At 36.8% G+C, this 26374-nt stretch overlaps 1 protein-coding gene across 2 annotated transcripts in view; it reads right to left on the bottom strand.

The window, feature by feature from the left end:
* Nucleotides 1-5333: 5333 nt before the first annotated feature.
* MRTFB (myocardin related transcription factor B) overlaps nt 5334-26374 on the bottom strand; it is a 59633-nt gene continuing 38592 nt past the window's right edge. For both annotated transcript variants that reach the window (XM_075718371.1, XM_075718372.1), the window contains exons 7-15: nt 21589-21729; nt 19840-20087; nt 18165-18318; nt 14951-15970; nt 13401-13556; nt 10276-10434; nt 9863-10000; nt 8351-8411; nt 5334-5872 (exon numbers count right to left, since the gene is read on the bottom strand). In XM_075718371.1, coding sequence (XP_075574486.1) covers nt 5334-5872; nt 8351-8411; nt 9863-10000; nt 10276-10434; nt 13401-13556; nt 14951-15970; nt 18165-18318; nt 19840-20087; nt 21589-21729 — 2616 coding nt within the window. The remainder of the gene's footprint in view (nt 5873-8350; nt 8412-9862; nt 10001-10275; nt 10435-13400; nt 13557-14950; nt 15971-18164; nt 18319-19839; nt 20088-21588; nt 21730-26374) is intronic.

Genomic DNA, 26374 nt, shown 5'->3' with positions numbered 1-26374 from the left:
CTATATTTTACCTGTGCGTTACGTAAGATATAAACTTGTGCATACATTAGGATTTTATTTTTTTTTAAATGACAAGTACAGAAAAGTCTGGATTCTTACCCTACCTTTTCTTGATAAAAGAATAAAAAACAGGAAAGGAATTAATAGAATAGTATTGCTTTAAAAAAAAAAAAAAAAACAGTCCAAACCTAAACTTGGAGAGTTCAGGAAACCTCTATTCTTACAGACTTTGGCTCCGATTTTGAAGACAAACCATCATTCTTCTGGAGTCTAAGTGCAGATTTCATTCTTATTCCTTTTTGTGAGAAAGGTACTTAGAAGAGAGGCCAAATGTTTCTCAGTCGTAAAAGTCAGAATTTTTGTTGATTATTATTAATGGTATTTTTCGTTTTTAAGTAGTAAGCATGGACAAATGAACACAGTTTTCCTTTTTTATTTGAGACACTTAGCAAAACTGCTGAAATATCAAACATTTCCTCAGTAGCTACAATATTGCCACTATGTACAAAATATTTGATAAATGTAGTACACATATAAAAATACAGTATGCATTACATATATACAGTACAATGTGCAAAACATATGGCATTCAAACATATGGAATTGATTTTAGGGGTGCAAACAGCAAATACAAAGGCATCATGGTTTCTTATAGAAAGGCAATACATAAACTGACGCCCTGATTGCCATAATTTGCATTTAGTAAAGTAGTGCTTAAATGAAGAGGGCCCTAGAGACAGGTGTCTGTCGTCTTCTTCTCACAAAATGAGATGCTAAGACATAATTATGACTATGAAAATAAGAAGAGAAACACCTACTAGGGTTAGCGTTATTTCTGTTGCAAGCAGTACTGTGAAGAAAAATCCTATCTGGAAAAAAGCCTGTGCTATTACTTAATACAAATTTTTCAAACAACAAAAACAAATCTGTACTGTTAAACATCAAATACAGCTTTGAAAATATCTACATCCTTAATTTTAAAAAAGTATGGATAATACTTTTGGGGATTTAATTTCCTACGCTTCACAATACAAAGTGCCTCCCTTTGGCAATATAAATGGCAATGCTTTGGTTCCTATTTAAATTTTTATATTATTATAATTTATTTTAGGCTGTCTTTTGAATATCTGAGCTGGTTTTTTTTATAAAAATAGTGTGATTATATAGTTATTAACCATTCCCTGCTTTTTATTGAGAATTTGCTCTCCTAGCTAGAATGGCGTTTTTGGCTATATTTCTACAAATACATTTATGCACTTTTAACTTAAAAAGCCTTTATAGTCAGTATTGGACACTACAGAACGATGTAGGTGTCTCTTTTTTGCACTTTAGATTTATTCCTAGTAAACCGGTATAACAGGAATATTTGAGATTACTTCAGGTTTTAATGGATGCTCTTTATCGGTCATGTACGTACTATATGCAACTCCATTCCATGTATCTCACATAAAACCCCATCTGTAGTATGGTCTAGAAGTCATAAAAAGGCAATTCAATAGACCACAATATAAAGAGTTTTAACAGAACATCTACTAGAGTTAAGTGGAAGAAACTTTTTTTTTTTCCAGTTTTCATAGAATTTGCTTTAAGATTATAATACACGGAAGATGCCATCCAAATAATAATTGTTTACATCGGTGAGCTTTACTGTATTTTGATTACATAATGCCCTTCCAGTTAAACATATTCTGTGATTGCATTTTCTCTGCCTTGAAAGCAGTTCAGCAGCTTGTGCTTGGTTTCCAATTACAGTGCCTACACTTTCCAGGCATCTGAATGATTGAGATTGCGTAACATAAAAGTTCAATACTGAAACTTCTGTTTTGATCACCCGCTTCCTTTAACCTAACTCCTGTTGGTGAATTTAGAAATACGTTGGAAAGAAATTTCAGTATTAAGTAGGGATTATTTCTAAAAGCTGTGGCCTCAGCTTTTTAAAGGTCTGATTCTGCAAGCCCACATTGCTGGCTTAGACTCTAAATTTCTGTAGAGAACAACTGCCATAAATTCATTTTATTCTCAGACAGAACTGCTAAGTTTATGACAATGATTTCTTAACTATTTACTAATGCTAAATGGCACTAAAAGTGCATTACAAATACCATTTCTGTATTAGATGCAGGATGTGACTCCTCTTGATTAACATTAGGCTTGTAAAACATCTGTCTGAACTCCCTCTGTGCCTAGAAGTGTAAATGCCAACTTTTGATTTTCACACTGATAAAATGGTATTCTTAATTACTTTGAAGGCTCTACTAACAACACATTTGATAGGATGTGTTCTGTTAGTATATTGCAGCCATTAAATGGCAAATTTAGTGCCAGTGCATTCCTTCCAACTGTTCTCTTAATGAGAAATATATTCAGTTCTGTACAGTCAAACTGCACAGTCATGATTAAATTTCTAAGATGTATTGTATTTGTGTTACAAAAATTGTCATGTAAAACATGCACACACAGAAGTCTAAGCAAAACCTATATCTGCCGTAACAGGCATACGTAACTATGGCAAATATATCACATTTCAGAACAAAGTCTAAAGCAAACCATTACATATAAGGTTTAATACACATAATTCTGAAATGTACAAAAAAGTAATCACACATTCCCTACACTAGAGTATTTGTACTTCAAAAACTAAAATGATCCCTTAATTTTTTAATTTTTTTTTTTTTAAAAGACTTCTAAAGTAGAAAGCTATACTGTACTGATAACACCACATCTCAACTGTTTGGGTTTATTTCTGCACATAGATTCCTATGGATTAGTTAACATTCTACACTGCCAATAAGGATAGTTTTATAGCAAGATGTCTTTGCCAGTTTTAAGCTCTATTTACATGCACATCAAAAATGACAGTACAGTTGCTCTAGGTTAATTTGTCCTCTAAAAATTAATTTACTTGCCTCTTATTTAATCAGAAGGCAGGGTCAAAAAGGGGTAACTCTAACCACACATATGTGGTATGACGTCTGGTGTATCACACATAATAAATTGACAGTACTGCAGAACACTAAATTTCAATTCAAAGTTGTTCCTATCAGACCAAGAGTCCTTAATTCTTACTCTCGTAACAGCTGAGGGCACTTAGTATCTCAGAGTATTAGCTCCCAAGATAATACAACGAAAAGGAATGCAAAAAGTTGAATGTATTTGTTCAATGTTATTGAAGAGTCCTACATCATCAAAATTTAAGGCAGACAGTCCACATGTAATATTGTACTCAAGTATTATAGGCACAGCAAGAAGGAATAATGAAATACATCTTTCAAGTTCATCTTTTGTTGTGAAAATCTCCATAGATTGTTTTTCTGTATTTAGTTTCAGATTAAAGTAAATCCTGGCCTGTAAAACTACTGAAGATCTATAATGATTTAAAGTGCTGATAACTGATATGATGCAAACATATGATGCCAGTTTAAACCCTGAATCAATGATATAATCCACTATTTTATCTGAAGCCAATGGAATTCTATAATATTAGTAAACCAGACTGCATTGTGTATCTGGAGACATAAAATTGCAGTTAATTCCACAACGTTTTCTGACTAAAGTATTTTGTTTGAGGTTAACATGATTGTGGTTTTTGGTTTTTTTTTGATGTGATACAGGTTGCTAAATAGTTAACAGCTACTTTCTGTTTTCATTATTTCTTTGATACATATCATTCGTCTAAGTAGTAAGCAAAAGCTTCAGGGCATTCTTTCATTAGTTCCTACAAAACTTTATTTTTGAAGGTTGGTGGTGAAGAAGGAATTCTGCAATAAGATCAGTTTTCAGACTATAAAATGTATCACGTTTCCGTTGTTCAGGAAACAGGGGACTGTTTCCTTTTATCTTAATTTAGGAATTCCCTACTAGAAAGTAATTCCAATTTTATGTTTGACTATCAGCCTGTGTTATCTATGGCAACATTTAACAGCTATTACCTGAGAGACAACCATAGAATTACAAGGTATTTTACTTCTATTTTTATTCTTTTGTTTGTTTTTCCAACTGCTTTCATAACAGACTCTGAAAAAAACTAAGGGCTTTAAAAAACCAGTATTTTCATGTGCTGTGAGGTAAGAGCTTAATTTTTGCTATTATCCATTTCAGGTATGAAATATGCCTTCTTATCACAAAACAGTACATCCTGATACTGCTGCTTAGCCTTTTATAATTTTCTGTAAGCGTGTGCTATGTAGGATCCTCACGGAGCACCTTTTCTCTGTCCAGCTTCCCTGATGTTATGTAGTGGTAGACAAAGCTGTTCAATAGATAGTATTCATTAAGAAGTGATGGCTGTCCTGTCAGTATTGTCCCCTGCAACTCAGTCTGATCCTACAAACATCTTTTATTGAGGGCACTGGGACTATTCTTGCATAGATGTTTGCAGGATCATAGTGCACAAGAGCATTAAACAAACTTTTCTACTTCCTCAAACTGTTCTAATATGCTGAGATACTGAATTCAATGATCTAACAAATATCCTCAAACACGAAGTAAATTAGGATATTTATTATTTCCATTAATCTCTTGTTTGAAGACCACTGTTCCCCTCTGTTCACAAAAATAAGCTATACAAAGTTAAAAGAGTATACAAATAACTGTCTGATATACACATTGAAACCCAGCTATTAAATCCAGAGCATTGCTATACAAAATTCAGTGTTCTCAATATTACCTGGCGTAGCTACAGTGGATTTCTTGCAGTTACACTTAATGTCCCTCTGGATGCAGTTAAATTCTTCCCTCATGATTAAAAAATGGGGGAAGAGTTTTAAAAACCACAAAACCAAAATATAAAAACAACAAATTAAGAGACTAGATATATGAAATTTCACTGAACCAGCCAGTGCTTCTACTTGCCTTTGCCCTCACAGTTCATTTTGAACCTGGCTCAGGCTATCCACAGGAACAATGAAGTGCAGTGATACCTCACCCTCCCCCAAACATTTGCTCACTGTGTCCGTACAGACAGTTGAAATCTCACTTTTTCTTCTCTAAATTTAGCCATGGTGTGTTGCTCATTTAAGAATTACAAAGTCAGAGACATAAACTTCTTTCTTAAATATTTGTGATACATTTACTTTGGGGTACTTTTAATCAGCAAGTACAATCATCTTTTCTTGACTTGTGAAATACAGCTTTCAGAGGGCCCTGATCTGCATTACTGATAGGAGCATAAAGTAATTCAGTGTTGTAAACTTGAAAATCAATAAGGAATTAGCTTCAAACATTTGTTCTTCCAAACATTACCGTCTTAATTCATCTTAACTGCAATCAGAATGGTATAGTAACGGACCTGTGCCGTGAAGAGACTTGCAGGTCATGTTCTCATTGGCTATAGCTTAATCCCAGTGCAACTGTAGATCCTGTGGATCTAGGAAGTCAGTGGAAAACACGCTGGGGGCAGCAGAACTGAGAGGAGTGAGTCCAGATGAGGAGCTGGGCATTGTAATGTCTAGCCATTCCATATTGTCCAAATTTGTATCAGGAAGGTCAAGAGACAGACAGGAATTATTAGTGGTAAACTGTGGGTCGGATGTTTCCATGGGTGAATGGGAGTGATCTAAAATGCTGGAGTGATTAAGCAGATCATTCTGGAGGTCTTCAATTAAAGAAAATGACTCTCTGTCCTCATTACTGCTTGTCAGTTGAGGAATTTCATTACCTGATGGTAAAGTCCCATCCAAGAGGGCTTCAAGTTGGTTTTCCAAACTTACAGACAAGCTGGTTGTTGGTTCTAAGGACACAGGAGGAGGGGCCATTTGGATTTGTGGTGGTGGGCGGGATATCACTGTATTCACTGGCATTGTAGTGATGTTGGCTGTTACTGGTCTCATTTTAGAAATGGGAGATGGTTCCTCCTTTATTGGAAGGGAAATCTCTGTAAGAAAAAACAACCCCACCATTGAATTCAGAAAAGATAATGACATACATCCTCAGGCTTACAACTCCTACCCCTTTTTTTGCCTGCTCCGAGATGCATCCACAATGAACTCAAGGGAGTAAGAGTCATTTTGCTGTTCTGATAACACAAACACTACATATATCAGACTATGTCAGGTAATCTGTGAACAACAAAGTATTTTGAAGCAAGTTCCAGAGTTCTGCTTTCAGTAACACTTCAGCCAATTAGAATATTTATATTGATGAAAAAAAGGAACAATTTTCTAGATGTTAGCTTTACCGCCTTCATGTTTATAGTTCTTCTGACTAATTAGAATAATTATGGAACCAACACGTTTCCTCATTTAGAGAAGAGTACCTGAACCAATTTTCAGTTCTATCCCTGTTTAGTACTGGGTCCACCTTGATGAATTAGTCTAAGAGATCAATTGATGGGATTAGGATGCATTTATTCCTGATTGTAGAATCTAAAACTACTCTTCTGTCAAGAAGTTCCGTGTAAAATAGTGGCAGTAGCAATAAAAGGAAATAAAGCAAAGTAAGTTCCAATTAATTCTTATATATGAATGGAGTCCAAAAATGAGATTAGACAGACCAGAATATGCAAATAAATCCTCTAGCACAGATGATACATCTGCCAGCAAAAATATACCTGACAATATATTTTGCACCAGTTTTCCAAGGAAAAAAACACATTCTTAAAACCTGTAAAAGCATCTATTGAAATGACTGCTTAGTAAAAGCAAAGCATTACTAAATGGACCCTCCCACTTTCTTGAAGTGCATTAATAAACTAAACATTTTCAGTGTAGAACTTGCTTACGTAAGTACAAGAGCCCTGAATGCTTTACTTTGTTTTTCATGAAGATGATGAGGAACGTTTGATTTTTTTATGGCAACTTCACAAGTATGGAGCAGTTGTTACCTTTGAGATCAAATAGGTTTACTAATGTAACACTCAAAGCAAATATTTAAGTAAGCACACCAATGTTTCCTACATCCTCTGTTCCAGAGGTAGAACTTCTTTGAATTACCCATGCAATATTTTAATAAAAGCACTGAAAGCATTTTTTAATTTAGCTTGAGTTGTTCACTGCACAGGTCACTCATCTCAGTCCGTCACTGTCTACTCCATTTTCTTCAGCTGACTTTGCAATTTACTTCAAAAAAGAGAAAATACTTTGATGTTTAGAATATGGCTAAAATCTTCTAATAGCCTACCATCAGTCACTTATGTTCTGGCATTCACTGCTGTCAAGATCCTTACATGACAGCAGTACAAAACATTAAGTTAATTGAATTGTTTGGAACCAGAACATTTCCCAGTATTGTAATGGCTTCTTAGTCTACAAAGCCTAATTATGCCTGAAAGCCTCCTCCCTTTACTGCAAAGCTACTTTGTATATTACTTGCGTTATTTCAGTTCCTTTCTGTTAGCTCCCTTATTTTAACTGACATAAAGTTGTTACTCATTAATGTCTCTATGTAGTTCTTTCCAGTAATGTCTCTTTCATGTTTAGAGTTGATAATACATGGTTATATTTAATGAAATTTTAGTGCTGACATGCTTGAATTCTTACCTTGTTCTATTTTTTGTATAATTTCAATAGACATTATATGGACTTGCTCAACTTTTCCAATTTTGATAAAATACATCTATGCTAACCTAAGGGGTTATTTTCATAGAATCGCAGAATGGGTTGGGTTGGAAGGGACCTTAAAGATCACCTATTCCAGCCCCCCTGCCATGGGCAGGGACACCTTCCACTAGACCATGTTGCTCAAAGCCCCATCCAACCTGGCCTTGAACACTTCCAGGGAGGGAGCATCCACAACTTCTCTGGGCAACCTGTTCCAGTGCCTCACCACCCTCAGAGTGAAGAATTTCTTCCTTAGAGCTAATCTAAATCTACCCTCTTTCAGTTCAAAGCCATTACCCCTTGTCCTATCACTACCTGCCCTTGTAAAAAGTCCCTCTCCAGCTGTCTTGTAGGCCCCCTTCAGGTACTGGAAGGCTGCTGTAAGGTCTCCCCACAGCCTTCTCTTCTCCAGGCTGAACAACCCCAACTCTCTCAGCCTGTCTTCACAGCAGAGGCACTCCAGCCCTCATATCAACTTCATGGCCCTCCTCCGGACTTGCTCCAACAGGTCCATGTCCTTCTTACGTTGGGGGCCCCAGAGCTGAACACAGTATTTGTCTGAATGCTGTATGGATTACTGCAAAGGTCTGCCTGGGCTAATTTACAAGCAGAGAAGTTCCACAGCAGGTTGACTGTGTTTTGGTAAATGTTTTCTTTAACAGATAATTACTGCAAACTTTCAGAAATACTAGTTTCATCCAGGCTGGATAGCTTCTACCTCCTCTCCCTGGAAGAATTCTTTCCTTTGATTATAGCACTAAGTTTTTATTATCAGGTTTTAAATCACTACATCACACAGATGTCAATTAGCTTACCTCCGCTCTTGATGAGAATATCAAAAAGATCATCCATCTGCTGACTGTGTGCACTGGAAATCTGTAGTGCACGAGAAAAGGGTTATTCTTTTTCATATAGTATTTTTTCCTAAGCTGATTGATCCTAGTTTCTCCCAATAGTACATAAGTACTAACCTATGATCAAGACTAAAATTCTTCATATGAAACTGTCAATCTAGAAAACAGAAATAGTTTGGAGAGACACTTGTAATCCCTGTGGTCGGTTTCAGTACAAAGGAATAAGGAAAAAATCTGAAAAGCAAGACAAAGATTTCATGAAGGTAACCTAGAACAAAGGTGCAGAAAACTAGGGATAAGAAGGAGAATTACTAACCCTGTTGTGTAGCAGGGTAAGTGTCTGGAATAACTGCAGGACTTTGGGGGTGCACCTGAACTGCTTTCTCTCAGAGATACCCTGTGAATAGCCATCATGTGAGATGCATTTTGTTAAGTACATTTTTTTCCATTTTGTATATTCATTTTCTTTTCTTTTTCAAAGGCAGGGGGAAAGCTTTTGTCAACTGTTTATCTGTTTGTTTTAAACAGTCATCTCCTGAATATCTGAACATTAAGTGAAAGGTAACAAAACCCCCCCAAACTCATTCTTTCAAAAATGGTCTAGGAAAAGTGGAGACTTTTATGATGGTCTCAAAACTAAAACAGTGTTTTAAAACACTGGTACTCTGGAGATGGGAAGTAATTTGTCATCAGGAGATCTAGCTCCTGAAAAGAGGCCAGTGGGGAGGCCCTTTGCTAACCGGTAGCAACAGAGTTGCTTAAGGATACCTGTGTGCCCTTCACTGTGAGTATGTCTCACACATGCCAAGAACATATGAAATGGCATTAGATACCCATGCTTCTGCCTGAGTGTCTGCCACCACAAAACCAGCAACCAATACTAAGTCGCTACAAGGTTTTATCTTTCGGGATAGTTCTGAAACACGTGAGGTTAGGGATGCTCATTAGTTTTGTTTGCAACTTTCCTCCAACATGAAGGGTTATCATGGTAAACTGACGAAGCACTCCACAGGATTATTCATCAAACTCACTAAATACAGACTCTTTTGAAGCAAGCACCTATGCTCACATATATATATGTTTGCTTAAGTGCCCATAAATGCACACACATTCTCCTCAAGTTTACTCACTTTGGAGAATACGAATATATTTTCTCTCTTTTAAGTCTGAAGTTTGGATATCATACATCCTTGAAACAAATCAGTTGAAGGCTAGTTATTTTTAAGTAGCAATAGCAGCATTATCCCAGTTACATGTATCACCAACTAGACACTGTAAGACTTATTTACATGTCTGTTGCTTTAATAAAAAGAATCATGAAACATGAGTCCTGTAGTTAAACACAGTTACGAAAATATTAACAGGGTATGTTAGAAAATCTTGACACCAAACAAAAACCTAAAATAAGCAATGGCTTTGATAATTCTAAAGAAAAAAAAGTTTTTAATAGACTAAACAGGAGAAAATAACTACCTCACGGTGCGATGTCTGAATATTACGGGTCTGTTTTATGGCCTCTTCATAACGAGGAGGATCTTTTGTCTTGGATACTGTGTTGTTGAAGAGGGATTGTTGAACAATGTAAGGCTGCACTTGAGTTGGAGACCCAGGCTGCGTGAAATAAAATAATGACTAAACAATACGTTCTAGTGATTTCAAGATGTATCAAGTTCTACAGATTATCCTATTCTGTCGTACCAATCAACATATTTAGAAATAATAGCATAATCAGAGGGATAAAATAATAGTTTCTTCCTCTCTCACACATACAGTATTAAAATGTACAGAATATTCTTCCTCCTTGAGTGAAATGCGGTAGTTACATAGTCAGATGTTATTTAAGAATAATAATATAACTTTATGGAACATTGTTGGGCTAATCTTACCTTATTAGGAGTAGCAGGTCCATTCTGCACAGGGGGAACCTGATTACCACCAGTGTGAATGTTAGAGTTTGATGTTTTATTAATAAAAGATTGTGAAGGTGTTGTAACTGGTGCAGTCTGATAGGAAAATACTGTATTTGATGTGGTAGGTGGAAAAACCTGTAAAGGATTAATATATCAGTCTTAGGTTGTGGGGTTTGGTTTTTTTTTTTTAAATTAATAACATTGGGTAAATGACATTATTAAAATTTAAGATTTTTTTTTTTTAAATATTTGCTTGCTTAAATTCCCTATTAAGGGAATGTTATTTGTACTGATTTTTCCCTCCAGTGGAATGATTTGTAAATCTAGAACAATTACTCTTTGAAAGAAGCTTTGTGCTGTGACATGCTTTCATTCATCACTGATAACTAAAATATTTTCCTGCGATTTTCCAGGAAGCACAAGAAAGTATAATATATTTTTTCCAAAATACATTCAGAAGAGTATGAACAGTTTAATACAGTATGCATGATTTCCCCACCTAGTGGACAGTCACCAAAAGGAACTTATTTCTGGCCTGATACAAACCAGTATATGTATCCACACTTGGCCTATGCTGCCTGTTTGAAAACAGAATGGTTTGGTTTGTGCCATATAATTCTGATTTCTTTTAACTGCAGATATCTATGAGTAGTGAGGGAGAGGCAAGAGATATAACTGATGAACTCGGGTATCAACTGTAAATTTGGTTACTGGTATATAAACTTCTTATTTCTTCAACTGACAGTCCATACACTCGTTGCAAACGTTTCCAAGCAGTATCATACTTCTCATACTTGTAAGTTAAAGGGAGAGGAAGAGGAGCTATGAATGTATGAGTGCATAAGACTGTTCTTTTAAATTCAGTATCACTTCCAAATACTTTTATGACAAAGGTGTGACAAATCTCAGATTGGGGATGGAGATGAAGCTAGGATAAGCTTTGTGGAGTACAGTTTGAATACCAAATTAAGTCTGCTGTGAGAGGGCTTAATACATTTTTTGTTAGCCACCTGGATAATCTGTGTGAAAACTGTTGTACTTGCCAGCTGTCTACCACTGAGGTGTATGGCTGTGGAGATGTCTCCTTATTAGTGAATCAATTGAAGAACAGGGGCCATGCGGTCGCTAGAATGTGAAGATCTTGACACCTCAAGTGTGTAGGAGAAAATAAATGGAACAGTCAGCTAGCTTGCATAAAAATCTGAGCTACTTAGAAAGTCTAGATGAATTCAAGGGAAACTGGTTCTGGAAAACAACTGTTTATGGAGGTGATCACTATTAGGAAGACCAGCTTCACTAATAAGTGTCAAATTATGTAAGTAGCATTACTCACAGTTCATTAGCTCCATCTGCCTGCTGAAATATCCAAGCCTCATGAAATGCAAACAGCAGACAGGTAGGTCTAATGCTGAAGGCATGAAGACTGTCCTGATCTATTATATCACACCAGTATTTTACATTCTGGTGTAAAAACCAGTGCAATTATGCTGTCTGCTTTCCTGTGTAAAAGATGGCAGTAGATGTATGAGAAAAACAGGTAGGATAGGCAGGCTGTTCAGGTCCAGGACAGCCAGCTGCAGACTAAAGTCTGCTGGGAACTATGTGGTCTCCATGACAACTGATCCGAATAGGGAAGACCAGAGGGTACAATTCTTGGTTATCTCCTGGAATCATTTCAAGGAACTTCTAGATAGCAAAGGAAGCAAACTGATAGGCACAAGTACGTGCCTCAGGATGACTGGTAAATTTCTATATGGGACCTGTTGAAGTAACAAGGTAAGATTAGCCCCTTACGAAATCCCAGAGGACCTGGATGAAATCTGCTTTTTGAATGTATGTCAGTTTTGACTTCTGTAGGATAACCTCAATGTCCATGAAATTAAACAGATTGAACAAGGAGTCTGAAGAGTGATGATGCTCATTTAGTTGTGTTCCCCTTTATTAGCCAGCTGTCTGGAGAACAGCAGGGCATAATCATACATCTTCTAAGATAAATTCTTACCTGGAACAAGAGCTTTAGCAGAAGCAGATTAGAGGATGCTGCACAGGTAAAGCCCCAAACCACATCAGAACATGCGTTTTATGATGCACTTTTGTAAACTGAAATATAAGCTTTGAAGGCTGAGATACTTTGTAGCAGTTACATAACATACTGTAAAAATTACCCTCTTCATCTTGAAATTTCAGTTGTTTCTGAATTATCCTTTCCTTGGGGCAGGCCGAAAAATGTTGTTCTCCTAAGTGATAGGAGCCTTAGACTTGATAGCACTGGTAAGGAAGCAATGAAGGTCCAAAACCAACCTCCGAGTTGCTAATAATAGAGGTCAGCCTGGAAGAGGCTCAAAGGAGGAGAACACCTTTTCTTTTGTGATGACTGATGCTGATGGGTTGGTATCAGTTACCAGATGAACACGACTGGACTGGCACTCACAGCTGTGCATCCAGTGCTGACAAACATCTGTTTTGGAATGGGAAATTTCAGAGCTGATTGTTTTGGGTAGAGAGGAAGAGAAAAGATCTCTCTCTGAATCATTCCCTGCATTCCTCAGGAAGAGATGTATCGTAGGTATGTTGGAGTTTTGACTCACTGGAATTGCTATCCTCCATATCTGAGTCCATAGTTTTCTTCGTAAGGAAGGATGAAATCAACAAGAAAAGTAGGAAAACTAAAAGGAACTCCTATACAAGAATAAATCTCTGAAACCATAGGTAAAAGCTTTCTTCTAAGAATTGCCCACAAGAATCTTTCATTTTGAGCCAGTGGCAAATAAGAGCAACTGACTGGAATACCTGGCATACCACTTGTGCCAAGCGTGGGGAAGAACATAGTAAGAGTGGTGCCATAAGAGTACCATTATGATAAAAAGTCTTTAGCCTTATGTATTTATTTGCAACTGAAAAATAAAGTCCTGCACAGACTAAAATTCTGGAAAGAGAAGGAGTTACAAGCCCATTGTATCACACAGAAAAACACGGTACAGAGATGTTAGGTGACCTGATCATTTGATTATGACACAGATGACACACAAAAGATTCTGAAAGCACTGCCTAGAATTAGATTACACAACTATTTATCATAATGCTTACTGCTATCCACAAACCTTTCTGATTTGTTGGGTTTGACCAAGTGCATGCTGCGTGATGGTATTTTGTTTTGATTGTGGAGTATGCATCTGAGGTGCTGTCTGGACCAGGCCAGAGGAAGAAATAGGAGCAGGTATTTGTGATGGGGTCTGTATTCCAGCTTGTGATTGAGCCTAAAGGATGAAGATAAAATATTTGCATTATTCGTATCTCACAGTAAATTACATAATGAAAAAATCTGTTGTGTAGATTATGCAGAGTAGCAATAGCATGTATTCTGGGAAGGATGAGCATGAACTGTGTATAGGAGACAAAATTTTTAGTGTTTGGTACCGGTGGGTTCCCAGCTAAAAGGTGGTGTTTGTTTTGCCAACAGAGTTTAAGAAAGGTAAAGACAAACTGGAGAGGGACCAGTGGAGAGCAATGAAAATAAGCATAACCAGTAAGAAAGGACTATAAGAACTGGGTTTGAGTAACCAGAAAGACAAAACTGATGATGCAAGAAAAAGGTTGTTTTTAAGAAGATCACAGTAGGGTTCAGTGGCCACTGAAAGGCAAGAAGCATGTCTAACCTCAGGAAAGACAATTTTAGCTGGTAGTTAGGAAGACTTTCTGCAATATCAGTGAAGTGAAATACCAGAACAAGCTGCTGAAGGTTTTTACAGAATTCTAGCAGGATTTTAGAACAATTTAGACAAACATCTGTCTGGGTGCATAGCTACCAGGAATAGCTCTTGCACTGCGGACTGTGGGGCCCATCCCCATCAGAATTTTATAGCCCTCATTAGTATTGCTAAATCTGATGGTGCACACGCTAGCACCAAAGCCTAGGCCCACAACATGCCACAACAGCCAAGTACGCGCTGCAGCTCAAAGAGTATTTTGCTGGCACAATAACCACGTGGGTGGCAGGGGACTTCATCTAGCTATGTCCCAATAATGCCACTGGGAAGTATATGCTTAATTCTACCTTAGACCAACAGGTTAAACTGTTTCAGCTTGGTCAGATTACTCTTATAACTCTTCATTTATAACCTATCTTGGTTTATGCTGTATTTATTCACTGTGATACTACCTATAATCAGCCTAGAAATAAATTTGTGTAACCATGGTTTCTTTTTATAACTCCACTGGAATTCTACAACCTAGCGTTCACATTTTTAAATATAATGAACGATCACCACACAAGGAAGTTCAAACACACATTTTGCAAATGGGTATACCTCAAAATAAAGTACTGGGTTTGCAACTCCCTATTACAATCTGGAGTTAACAAAATGGTGATATATGCTGATGTAAATCAAAACCAGCTGTGCATGGAGGCAGTACATGGTAAGACAGTAACTTTTCAGGAAGGAGTATCTGGGAACAAAAGTCACAAAGAAAGCAAGTACTAGAGGAAGTTATAATGAGATTGGCTCTTAAGTTTTTCTGCTCTTTTCCCTAAAGCAGAAACAGGCTAAGCCTGATTTTTAAGTTAATCTTACAAGCAGCACATTTACGTATTTATACTAAATTATGCAAATAGTGCCATACAGTATACATGATGAAAAATAAAGACCCTTACCTGCAACTTTATGTTTCCAACTGGTAGCTGCACTGCAGTGGTAGAATTCGGTCCCTGGATAGATAGTGGAAGGAGCAGCTGTGCAGTTCCTTGGGTAGTTAATAAAGCTTGAGGTTGCGCAACAACTGCAGTTTGTGGCTGCCTCTGGGGATTAACATAAAATTGAGAAATGGCATTCTGAGTTTCAGCTTTGGCCACAGGTATCTCCTGCTTGATAACAACCGCCTTTTTGGCAACTGGATTCTGGCCACTAGTATATACCGATTGTCCTAAAGCATGACTAACTACAGCTACAGACTGACTTGAGCAGTCAGGAAGAGCGTTTTCATCTTTGACAGCAGCACTGAATTGCTTCTGTTCCACAGCAACGGAGTTACCAGAAGCCTGAGACTGTTGCTGTTGCCCCCGTTTTTCAACTTCAAGTTGCATTTTCAGTACTTCCACAAGTTTTTGCTCTTGTTCCAGTTTCCTTTTGAGCTCTTCAATCTGCTTTTCTTTTTCTTGAAGCTTGCGGTCCTTTTCTGCTACATCAAACTCCATGGTTGAGATGCTTCCACTGCTGCGATTCTGATTATCATCACTCATATTTGCTCTTAGTGGTGAAGTACTTAAGAACTGGGATGGTGACATCATGGTCATCATTTCTGTGAAAGTCTCTGCCATACTAGTATCATCTGTGCTTAGACTAGATTGTTCTGAAGGAGAAGGAGATATAGGCAAAGGAGAGCTAATGTTTTCAGTATTTACTACTTTGCAGCCCGGTCCAGTAGATGTTTTTTCTGGAGGAAAGCTAGATATCGTATTAGCCACTGGTTTATTTAGTGTTGCAACAGGAAATGCCACAGTCACTTCCCCAGTGTTACCTGTGGCCCCAGTAGAAGTGGTTACTGTAACAGAGCTACTAGTAGCAACCCCATTGTTATTAAGGTCTTGATAGGGTTTCAGACGCTCAATAAGATCTGTTTTTGTTCCAGACACTGGTAATCCCCGCAATTTCAACTCCATTTTAAGCTCCGCTACCTGGAATAAAATAAAGCACAATAGTAAAAACTTACTTAGATACATTCTACCTTATTATATCTTAGTAAGAAAAATTATTTTTCAGCATATTCACTAGTTACTACACTCTGGGTTCTGACAGTGTGCATGATCCGTGAGTACACTTCCGTGACCTGCTACTTGCTTTCACTGTTTAAGTGGCCAAAACCTTAGTACTGTTCAGTTGTTGTACAATGAATAATAGCAAAGCTATGCTGACTTTTCATAAATATCCAAAATGGAAAAATGAACATACAGCTCCAGTTCTGGGCTAAAAACTTCTGACGAAACCTGTAGACGATGGCAGCAGTGCACATAAAAGCACTGAACACTAGCACGCTGAACCCCTTTGTTACACCGTCAAGACAGATCTATTTCTGAGAAATTTTATCAGGTCAGCTGGATGATTCAATAGATCCATCAAACACAAAAGGTTCTCTCTAATTAGCAACTGAACGGTTACAGCTATGTGCCATCTGGGTTTCTTTTACAAACATAAAAAGTATAAGCAGTCAAAATTAATCTAATTTCTGATAGAAAAATGTTCTCAATTTTCCAGTAAGCTTACTGGAAAAGCAGGCAAAGCAAAGTGCGAATGTGTTGAGTGTAAATTAATTCTGTGCTTCAAAATATGAATTAAAAAAGAACTGTCACAATGAATGGCTTCTGTTATGCATCTAACTGTAGAGTTTGGGCTGTATGTTTGTTAGAACCAACTCTAAAAGAATACAAGGTAGTGACCTCAATAATATTTCAGTACTTTGCCAGTCTAGAATTTTAAATTATAGACCTTCATGATTCGGAAACGATGAAAGTCCCAGCAATCCATTTGCATCTCTGAGAACCACAGCAATTTTATGTTAAATAACTCTCTGCCTAACAATGATTATCAGCTGTTTTCCCCAGTCTGGTATCCTCTACACTTGCTTGAGAGTGCATTCCAATTTTTCTGTTTTTCAACAATGCATTTCTGAATTCTTAATCAGAACTGGTTTAGATGATTCAGTGTTAAAACCACCACCAGCAGGTCTGCAAGCATGGCTTATGTTACTGTCGCCACATTAGCAGGAATACTAATAAATTATGCAGAAATGGGTAAGAGAACAGCTTTAATCACTGCAAAGCACAAATTCAGATATTAACTTAAATATCTTAAAAAGTTAGTCACTTTTCAAATTGCTTATTTCAAACAATGTTGTTTGAATTGTATTTTATAGACTTGTTTCCTATTAAAAGATTGGCTTTAGCTGATGACCATACATTACTGTCTTGAGACTCTGATCTTCCAAAACCTCTTTTTTAACCCTTCAAGTCTAAAAAAAAATACTCACTCCCATCCCTCAGAAACCCCACACCTTGGTAAAGGAAGGGAGAAATGAATAACGCGCCCGCTAGATGTCTCTACTCCTCTGCTCAGGTTTGGCACGTCCGTGTAGTTGCTACTGAAAGGAGCTGAATGTAAACCCTCACAAGCTTCTTCATTTTCATCAGGTCCCTCACAGTATTAACTCCTGTTAAGGCATTTCTGAAGGAAGAAATCCTATGCAATGCCTTCATATTACATTTCAAACAGAATTTACACAGTTATTTATAACTGCAAGCAGCTTTTATGGATTTTAGTGTTCCTTTTTAGATGATGTATTGAACTCTAGAAAATAAGAGGTCTTCTTACCATTTTCTTTTATTAGTGTTATTTCTGTGTTGGCTTTATAGCAGTGACCTCTCTGAATATGTTATTATTCGTGCATCTTTTAATTTATACTGCTTAACTGAACCTCTTCATTGATACACTGAAACTGTCATGAGGAAATTACCATTCCAGTGTTTAAATCTGCCTGGACTAAAACTTCACACGAAGCACACCTTTGATACCTAGTTCTACACAAGGTATCAAATTATGTACCTATACAATCTGTCTGAAATGAATCTTCTTCTAATTCTTTGGGAAAGAAATGTCATTTCTACAATGTATGCATGTGAGGAGGCTAAATCAAAACAAGTATTTAATTCCAGAAGAGTTGTGTATGAAAACTCTGACAACCTTGTTCTAAACAGTTAAGGGAAAAGTACAGTTTTCATTGGTAAACAGTATCTGGGCTTATTCTTGACAATAACAGTTTGCCATTTATGGCCTACAGTGATGCACAGGAATGGACAAATCCCTCTTAATTCTTACCTTCAAGTCATCCAAGCTTGAAGGTAGAGGTCCTGGTTTCCGGCTAGGAGTATTACTATTCTGCCTTGGTGAGCTGGCAGCTGACGTTGGTGTACTGTTGTTCAGAGTATTCAGTGGCGTGTTCCCGTTGTTACTCTGTTTGTCATTCAGTGTCCTTCAAGTGATAAGAAAAAGGGGGACAATAATGTCAATGCTAAATATATTTATGTTTTCAATCAAGAAGCTGTGATTCTGAATCTAGTGTCTATCAAGTTAATTGACAAATTAATTTTTTTTACAAATACATATTTAACAAAACATTACCATTAAATTTTTTTAGTAAAACAGCGCACAGAAGAAAACATAACAGATATTTTATTTTCAGTTAAGCGTACCAATTTATGCTTCATAGTTATTATTGTCATGGCATCCCTGAAGGATACTATGGACTGCAGAATCAGTTTATACAAATTAATCATCAGCTAGGGCAACTAATTACTTTTCTGTTTGACATCAGTAAAAAAAAACCCCACAATATTGAACTCTATGTATCAACCCTACATACATGTCCAATGTTCACATATAGTAAGGACCAACGTGAAGGGAGTTTACTCTGAAGATGATGCATTTTTATCAGCTGTACTCCTAAGACTCTCATACAAGGATCTCAAAATAATTGTAAAGAAATTAAAAATGCCATCATTTACACTAGGTACCATAAGTCAGTTCTTTTATTTCTTTCAACTGATTTATGAAGAAACGTATCTGAAATGTCAGTGAATGGAACATAAGAAGCGTGGGTAAGCAGGCAGAAACATCTCTAGTCCAAATGTTAGGATACATGGTAATTATAAATATAACCACAGATGGTATCTTTAACTTTTCTAGCCTCACTTGCTGAGGAAAAATAACTCAGTGAAAACTCATTTAAAAAAAACAGTTGAAAGTAATTTGAATTTAGGGTTGTGTGACTGGTCTTAGATGGTGAGAGTGAAGCTCTGCAGATAGCTTCTCATTCTGCTAGAGGGTGCTGGCAACTCTTTGGAGATTTATTTTTCTGACTGCTTCTTCCTATAAATCAGAAAGTGTAACTTCTCACTGTTAGAAGTGCTAAAGATCAACACTGATGAGGAACTCCTACAGGCATTAGAGATGAAGCTATAAACAATATACAAATTTTACCTAATTTAAAATGACTGTTTCTTCTTATTTGTAAACTACAAAAATGTGGTCTGTAAAACTGATGTAAAAAGACAGTAAGAACACAACAATAATATGAGTCTTTGTAAAAGCCATTGTCTGTAAGCTGCTCTTCTGCTCTGCCTGCCTGTGTCATATTTGAGTGAAAGCCGTGTCAAAATTTTCTTCGTTTTGCATAAATGCTTTTGAGTTTCAAATATGCGTCTGGTTGGGAAAAACGCATCTGACAGGTAGGAGGATCTGCTTCCACATCACACAAAAATAACTAGGACCACTTAAAGGCTTATCAGACTTCAGGAGTATTTTAGCAAGAAACCACCTCATCGCTGTGTTAAACAAGGCAAATAATACCAACAGTGATGCATATTGCCATTTCAGTTTTCTTGGGTTCCAACTGTCTCTTAACATTTGCAAAACACATTTACTTCTAAAGCACAAAGTCTATAACTGATGTATATATCTTTTCTTTAAAGGACACAAACAATGCTTCACATACTTCAGCGGTGCAGGTAGAATTGTCTGGTAGTTGTAGTGTTGTTGCTGTTGGCTCAGGATCTGCAGCTGCAAAAACAGCTGCTGCTGTTGTAGCAGACGAGCATAGTTGGAGTCCATCTGTGGCTCATTTTTCTCACCTTTCTGATCAGGTGGAATATATTGATGATACTTCAATTTTTTCACCCTTGGCTTAGGTTCTTTACATTTCTTGCTCCGATGCTTATCATTTGGGTTCTTTGGGTGGCTTTGCTGTTTATGGATGGCAAAGATTGAAACAACTGTAATGGACATCTCATTTACAAGCAGTCATGCAAGGTACAAAGACAAAGCACACCGGAGCACATTTACTGCATGGAGTTGCTGAATACAATTATCCGTGCAAACCTGCCCAAAAGGATCGCTTACCATCCTTGAAAAGTTAACGTACTCCAGCTGGCTTATACTGTGCACAAGAAGGGGTCATCAAATCACAGTCTGTGAATGTTTTTTTAATAGACGGCACAAATGAAGCTAGGGAATTCTGCTAGTCATGACCTGTCATTGCAAAGAGGCATCCTTCTTAAACAGGTAAGTTCAAAGTCACTTAGCACTTTACGATACTAGCTTTTACTTGTACAAAGTCCATCTGTAAACACCTCAGGTCAGAAGTACTTACAGGTCTAGATTAAAAGCATGAAGAGACAGTCTAATAAATTACAGGATTACTCTTACAAAACTTTCAGCAGTATCCTTATTAGCAATACCTGCGCATGTGGTAAAACTCTCTTCCTTTACAAGCTCTTTGAAAGTATTTTGAGTGAAAAGTTGAAGGCAGTTACCTAGTCATACAGAAGGTATCAAAGCAGAAATCCTGTGTTGATCCATGCACATTTTTTACACAGATAGCCTGTTTTGGGGGATATCTGAATTTGTCATTAAGGTCCTGCATTAAGTAAGCTGGTATAAGTCCAGTGATTTCACTGGATATAGCCAAATTTATACTAGAAATGGACTATTAGAGGTCATCCTTGTAAATTTAACTGAGAATTTCATGTAGTTAAATATGTAGACTTCTACCTATAATCATTACACAGCTGAATACCTTTGGCAAAGTCGCTGCAATTAAATATTATAGACATCTCCTAACACAACCGCCTCTCTAATTGTATTTGAAAAAGTTTTCCATGCTGCTGGCTAGGTCAGTGCGGAAGAGAGAATTGAGTATGTTGTTCCGATATCAAATACAAGGATACAAGATAACTTCTCTCACACAGTGCGTTCTGCTTGCATAATAAACGAACTAAGAAAATAGTTGTGGAAAAGGAGCAATGCTGTTCACCAGTTTGGTTACAGGTAGACTATGAATATGGTTGCCTCTGTTCCTATTAAATTATTCTCCATACAAAACTAGATTAGAAAAGATTAATTTCACCAATAGAAAGTAGAAACTCAACATTGCAAAAATCTATTGTCCTTATTTCTTAAAAACTTCCATAGCAATCTAATGCATAATTCTGCTTGAAAACTTTTGTCAGCTGTACTGTAAGGACTTCTTGGAACAAGAGCCAGTCCCTACAATTGTTAATGGTTGATCTTAGCATACAAAAGCTTTCAGTCAACAAGCTGGTATGTTCTCCTGAACACTAATAAAAGTTCTTGTTAAGTTACAGGCACTATAATGTTACTCGTGTATTTCTTCATTAAATATAGCATTGGAAAAGGACATAGATTAAGAACATTGTCCTCAGATGCCATTATTACAGATACCTACCTTTACTAACGTTGGCCCAGGCTTTGCTGCAGATACAGTATTTGTGGTCAGGGTGGTTGTAGCAGTAGAACGTGTAACATGCTGTTCGATTGTAGAGGGAGTTTTGAGAAATTCAGGAACTGGAGAGGTTAAAGGTGGATACTAGTATTAAAAAAATATAAGGAAAAAGAGAAACATTAAAAACATCCACCATCTGAATAATTGGCAAAAAATGTGAAAAGGTTAAGACAATTTACTATCACATCAAATTCTGAAAAATATTTTTAGGAGGAATGGCGAAAACAGGACTCTCTTGTGTGCATTTTGGCACACTTCAAATATAGCAAATAAGATAAACTGGTTTCTTACCTTGACTTCTTAGTTTGCATTTTAACTACTGCATGTAAATGTATCTAAAATCTGTTTTTACTAATACAGGATTTACTTCTAGTTTCACCAAAGCACAACAGTAACTGATTTTAATATTTATTATGATATACTACAAAAATTTATATTTTTCCAACATTACCTTTTTTCTTAAAAATTACTGTTGTTTTTTCTGCAGGTAAAAAGAACAGTAACCAAAAAGGATTTATAACAACATACAAAAAAAGCCCTCAGGAAGGGCTTTGTTTTCATAACCTTTACACGGACGTTTTAATTTGCAGAATTCTTTTCTCCTTTTAACATACATGAAAACAAATAAAGAAGTATAATGAAAATATTTTCTTTCTGTGTTTCTTACAAAATCACAAAAAAGAGCTGGAAGGACCTTCCAAAGTAACCTCACCCATTCAAGTCAGGAACATTTTACTCAGGCTGCTCTTAACATGTATTTGTCTCTGTTTGGTAGCCCAAAATCAGATTAACTAATTGATGCCAGTTCTTAACTTTGTAATTGCAAAATTCTTCTAGAACCAACAGCTGTCATTAACGTACTTTTGCTCCTGGCATAAGGATAAAAAAAGAAATCTTCACTTCAAGGCAGTCAGTCAGAATTACAGGAAAAGGTTATGTCAAACAAATCTCTTTTCTTGTTAGCATTACCAGGTTTCATATATGAAGGTTTCTAGAACCAAATTACAGATTTTAAGAATATAACCAATTTCTATACTTTTATATGCAACTAAGTACAGAAAAATAGTTCAAACAAAATTTTATTAATTATAAATAAAAGGAGATAGAAGCATGAAAAATAATTAAAGGAAGAATGGAATGCATTGTTAGCAATTGTTAGCAGAGGTATCGCCATTTGTAAATAGTCCGCTTGAAGCAACATTAAAATTCGACCCGACACACGACGTGTACCGAAGCAGCCTACTGAAGTTACAGAGAACGTTGCTTTATTACTACAGAATTGAGACCTTTGCTATTTTCTGTCTGTGAAGTCAGAATCTTGTGTACACAAGGAGAATCTTGCCACCCAAACTAGTACTGTTGGAAAAGCCTCTCCTTCATGAAGGTCAAACATCAACATAGCGAAATGAACTTCTTGTTTCAGAATGATCACACAGCAGCAGAGCAGATGTATTTTGAAGAGACAGCTTCCTATTGTATTTTCATGACAACCACACCTCTGACTGTGCCAGGAGGTGCATTTGTTCTGTATTTGACTACTAGCACAATTATATTACTGTGTAGGTACAATCCAGTAGCCTGAACTTTACTGAGTTTGTTCCCTTGCTGTTACAAACATCGTGTGTGTAATTTCTTCTATAAACTTACAAAATTCCATAGAGGCTTAGGACTTTTTTATTATTATTCTTTTCCTGGCACAACTACGCCTACCAGAAAATTCCCAAAAGTTTTCCTACATAATAACTGAACTTCACTGAGCTTGACTGTCGTATAATTTTTTTCTGTGCTGAAATTGTTTTCTGATTTAAAACCTATTTCCTTCTGTAGTGAATATCCCTCTGATGCGATATAGACACTGTACATGAACAGATCTCAGCCCTTGTTTTTCTAGCTACACAAATGTATTTTTATTCTTTTCTCATCAAAGAGATTTTTCATTCTCTGATCATCCTTTTCTGTGTTACAGTTTTCATTAGCCTTTCTTGGATATAAGTAACTGGAAATGTATAGGATATTCCATATGGGGTCTTACTAGATCCTTACAATGGCATTAATGCTTCTACTGGAATCATCTCTTCTGACATACTTGCAGTTTTACAGAGGAGGTACACAGTAGCTCACAGACACTACACTGCTGACCACTGCACCCCAACTGTCTTCCTCCTCAGTTTTCTCTTGAGAGTTCCCACTCTCCACATTTCTTTTTCATGGAAAGGAGAGGTGTTGTGTATTTTTCTTTTTAAGAACTATTCCATTCTATTGGAATCCCATTTCTCTCCTAAAAGCAAAATCAACCAGTTCTTTCTGCAAAACAACAATTCAACTTTCTGATTACTATGCCTTCCAACTTTTGTTACGTGACCCATTCTTATGTCAAAGTTGTTAACGGCAACATGAAATCAGAATGTCCCCAAATCAACTCCCGCAGAGCACTATTAAGGAAGAAGTTTTTTACAATGAGCATGGTGAAGCACTGGGAGGGGTTGCCCAGGGAGGTAGCAGAGGCTTCATCCCCAGAAACATTCCAGGTCAGGTTGGATGGGGCTCTGAGCACCCTGATCTAGTGAAAGCTGTCCCTGCTCACTGCAGGGGGGTTGGGCTGGATGACCTCTTAAGGTCCCTTCCAACCCAAAGCATTCTATGATTCTATGACTATTACCAACTTCTTTTCAACCCGATACTTCCCTCTTTCTGTCTTATCTCTGCTAATCTCCATCTTCTCCAGTTTTGCTAGTGTTTAATACCATACAGTATTAAGTCCCGACAGATGAGATCAGTTGTGTTTCCATTGTTTAAGAAAGCCATTAGGTCACCTAGTAGAATATTCCTTTTATAAAAGTCTATCCATTTCCCTTATATTCCTATCAGCAAATATCCTTTTTCTTCAGAATACATTCTAAAACCTTGCATTCTAATTAAGTCAGATGGGTACTTCTCCCTAATTCATTTCTTCCTGTGCTCTACTATTCTTCCATGAGATTGTACCACAACGGACTTAAATCAGTTTGCTAAAAACACTTGGTGCACATTTTGCAACTTTATGTCCTGGTTCTTTTGTATTTCTGGGATGGCAACTATCAAGCTGCCAGTCTACATGCACTAAGCTCTTTGACTGTTGCTTACAATTAAATTATAATAATTTTCCCTTTTATCTCTGCGCTTCTTTTATACATTTTGCTGCATCTCCAACCATCAGCTGCCAACAGGCAGCTGTAGTTAGCTTGCTGTAACCTATCTAAACTGTAGAGTGGTTGTGATCGTTCTGTTGTACAGCCAGCCAGAGAAAAAGCTCCTGATACTGCTTTACTAAATTGCAAGATTTAGTACGCCATGCCCGGTAACTGAAACATTGCCCACATGCCTGTCTTGGGGTTGTGTCCGTTTATGGTGGCAGGCTAAAGATATAAATGCCTCTATTTTTATATCCAACTTTCAGACTGTTTGCTCTGGAAAGCATCCGATAGCTACAGAGTATCTGTTATTTACTGGACTTGCATAGGAATTGACAGGGGACTTTAAGAGGGAGTTACCCTTTAAAAAAGGGTTCTGGATGCTGTATTCCAACATACTACACTCCTGTTGCTATCACGCTTAAAAGGCTTATTCTAGTTATAGCAGTAACATTTAAAAAAAGCACTTAGTCTGTCTTTGAATTGAAGTGTCATGTCCAGCATTACCATAAAGCACAGGAGAGTTCTAATGATCTCATGATTTTCACTGGTTCTTAAATTTTCTTTTCCTGCAGTCCCATCTAAAAAGCATTTTAATTGTTTGACACTTCAGCTTATTCATTACATAATCTTTTACCATTCATCATTCTGATCCTTCTTGAACCCAAACAAATAACTTGACTTCAAACGTACAATTTAGCAACCCTTTATAGGCTATCAAAACAACTCCATAATGACAGCATAACAAAACTCTTTATAATGGACAAGTTAGTAACTTTCAAAAAACAAACAAACAAACAAAAAAAAACCCCAAAAAAACCCAAAACACCACAACCAAAAAAACCTCAAACAAAAAAACCAAACCAACCCAAAAAACCCCTGACCTCTTTAATTCATATTGCTTGAAACTTGCGGTGCTAAACATTCTAAACTCTTCTTACCATAGAGTAAATTACTTTTTCCTTACATCAGTTATCTTCCAAAGATTAATGGCTACAAGAAATACAATGCTTTTTACAGACTTACCAATTTTACCTGCAAGTGTTAGATGAGGCTATGAACCATGCGTATCATTTACTTGATAAATTTTTAAATTAAAAAAACCTAAATTAACAGGTCTCAACTTCTTAACTTGATTACTTCAGAAAGTAATGTAAAGATTATTTCCTTTGAATAGATCTTCTATTTCCAGTTACAGATAACATGATTTCTGGACCTTTTCTTCTAACTGCAAACAAGCATTTATCAGGTCAACAAGCTACAGTGAATATATTAAGAAAACAGTCATTATATTCTGTCTCATCAAGCAAAATACTTCAGCTGTTTTGAAGATAACTGTTTAATATCTTCAGAATTGTGAACACCACAATTCGATCTGTTTAGAGTGGTGTGGTTAAAATGCCTAATCCTTACCAGATGCAAATAGATCAGGTTAAAGCAAGTTTTAGGTCATCAGTCAACGAGAGCTGAAGGTTCTCAAAGTTAAGTTACGTCCTCTGAGGCCTGGAAATGCGTGGAGGAGGAAGCCTTGAAAAGAACTCTGGCTGCACTCCACTGTT

This window comes from Pelecanus crispus, chromosome 11 (assembly GCF_030463565.1).
Source record: "Pelecanus crispus isolate bPelCri1 chromosome 11, bPelCri1.pri, whole genome shotgun sequence".
Lineage (NCBI taxonomy): Eukaryota > Metazoa > Chordata > Aves > Pelecaniformes > Pelecanidae > Pelecanus > Pelecanus crispus.
This window is presented reverse-complemented; position numbering and strand designations above follow the sequence as displayed.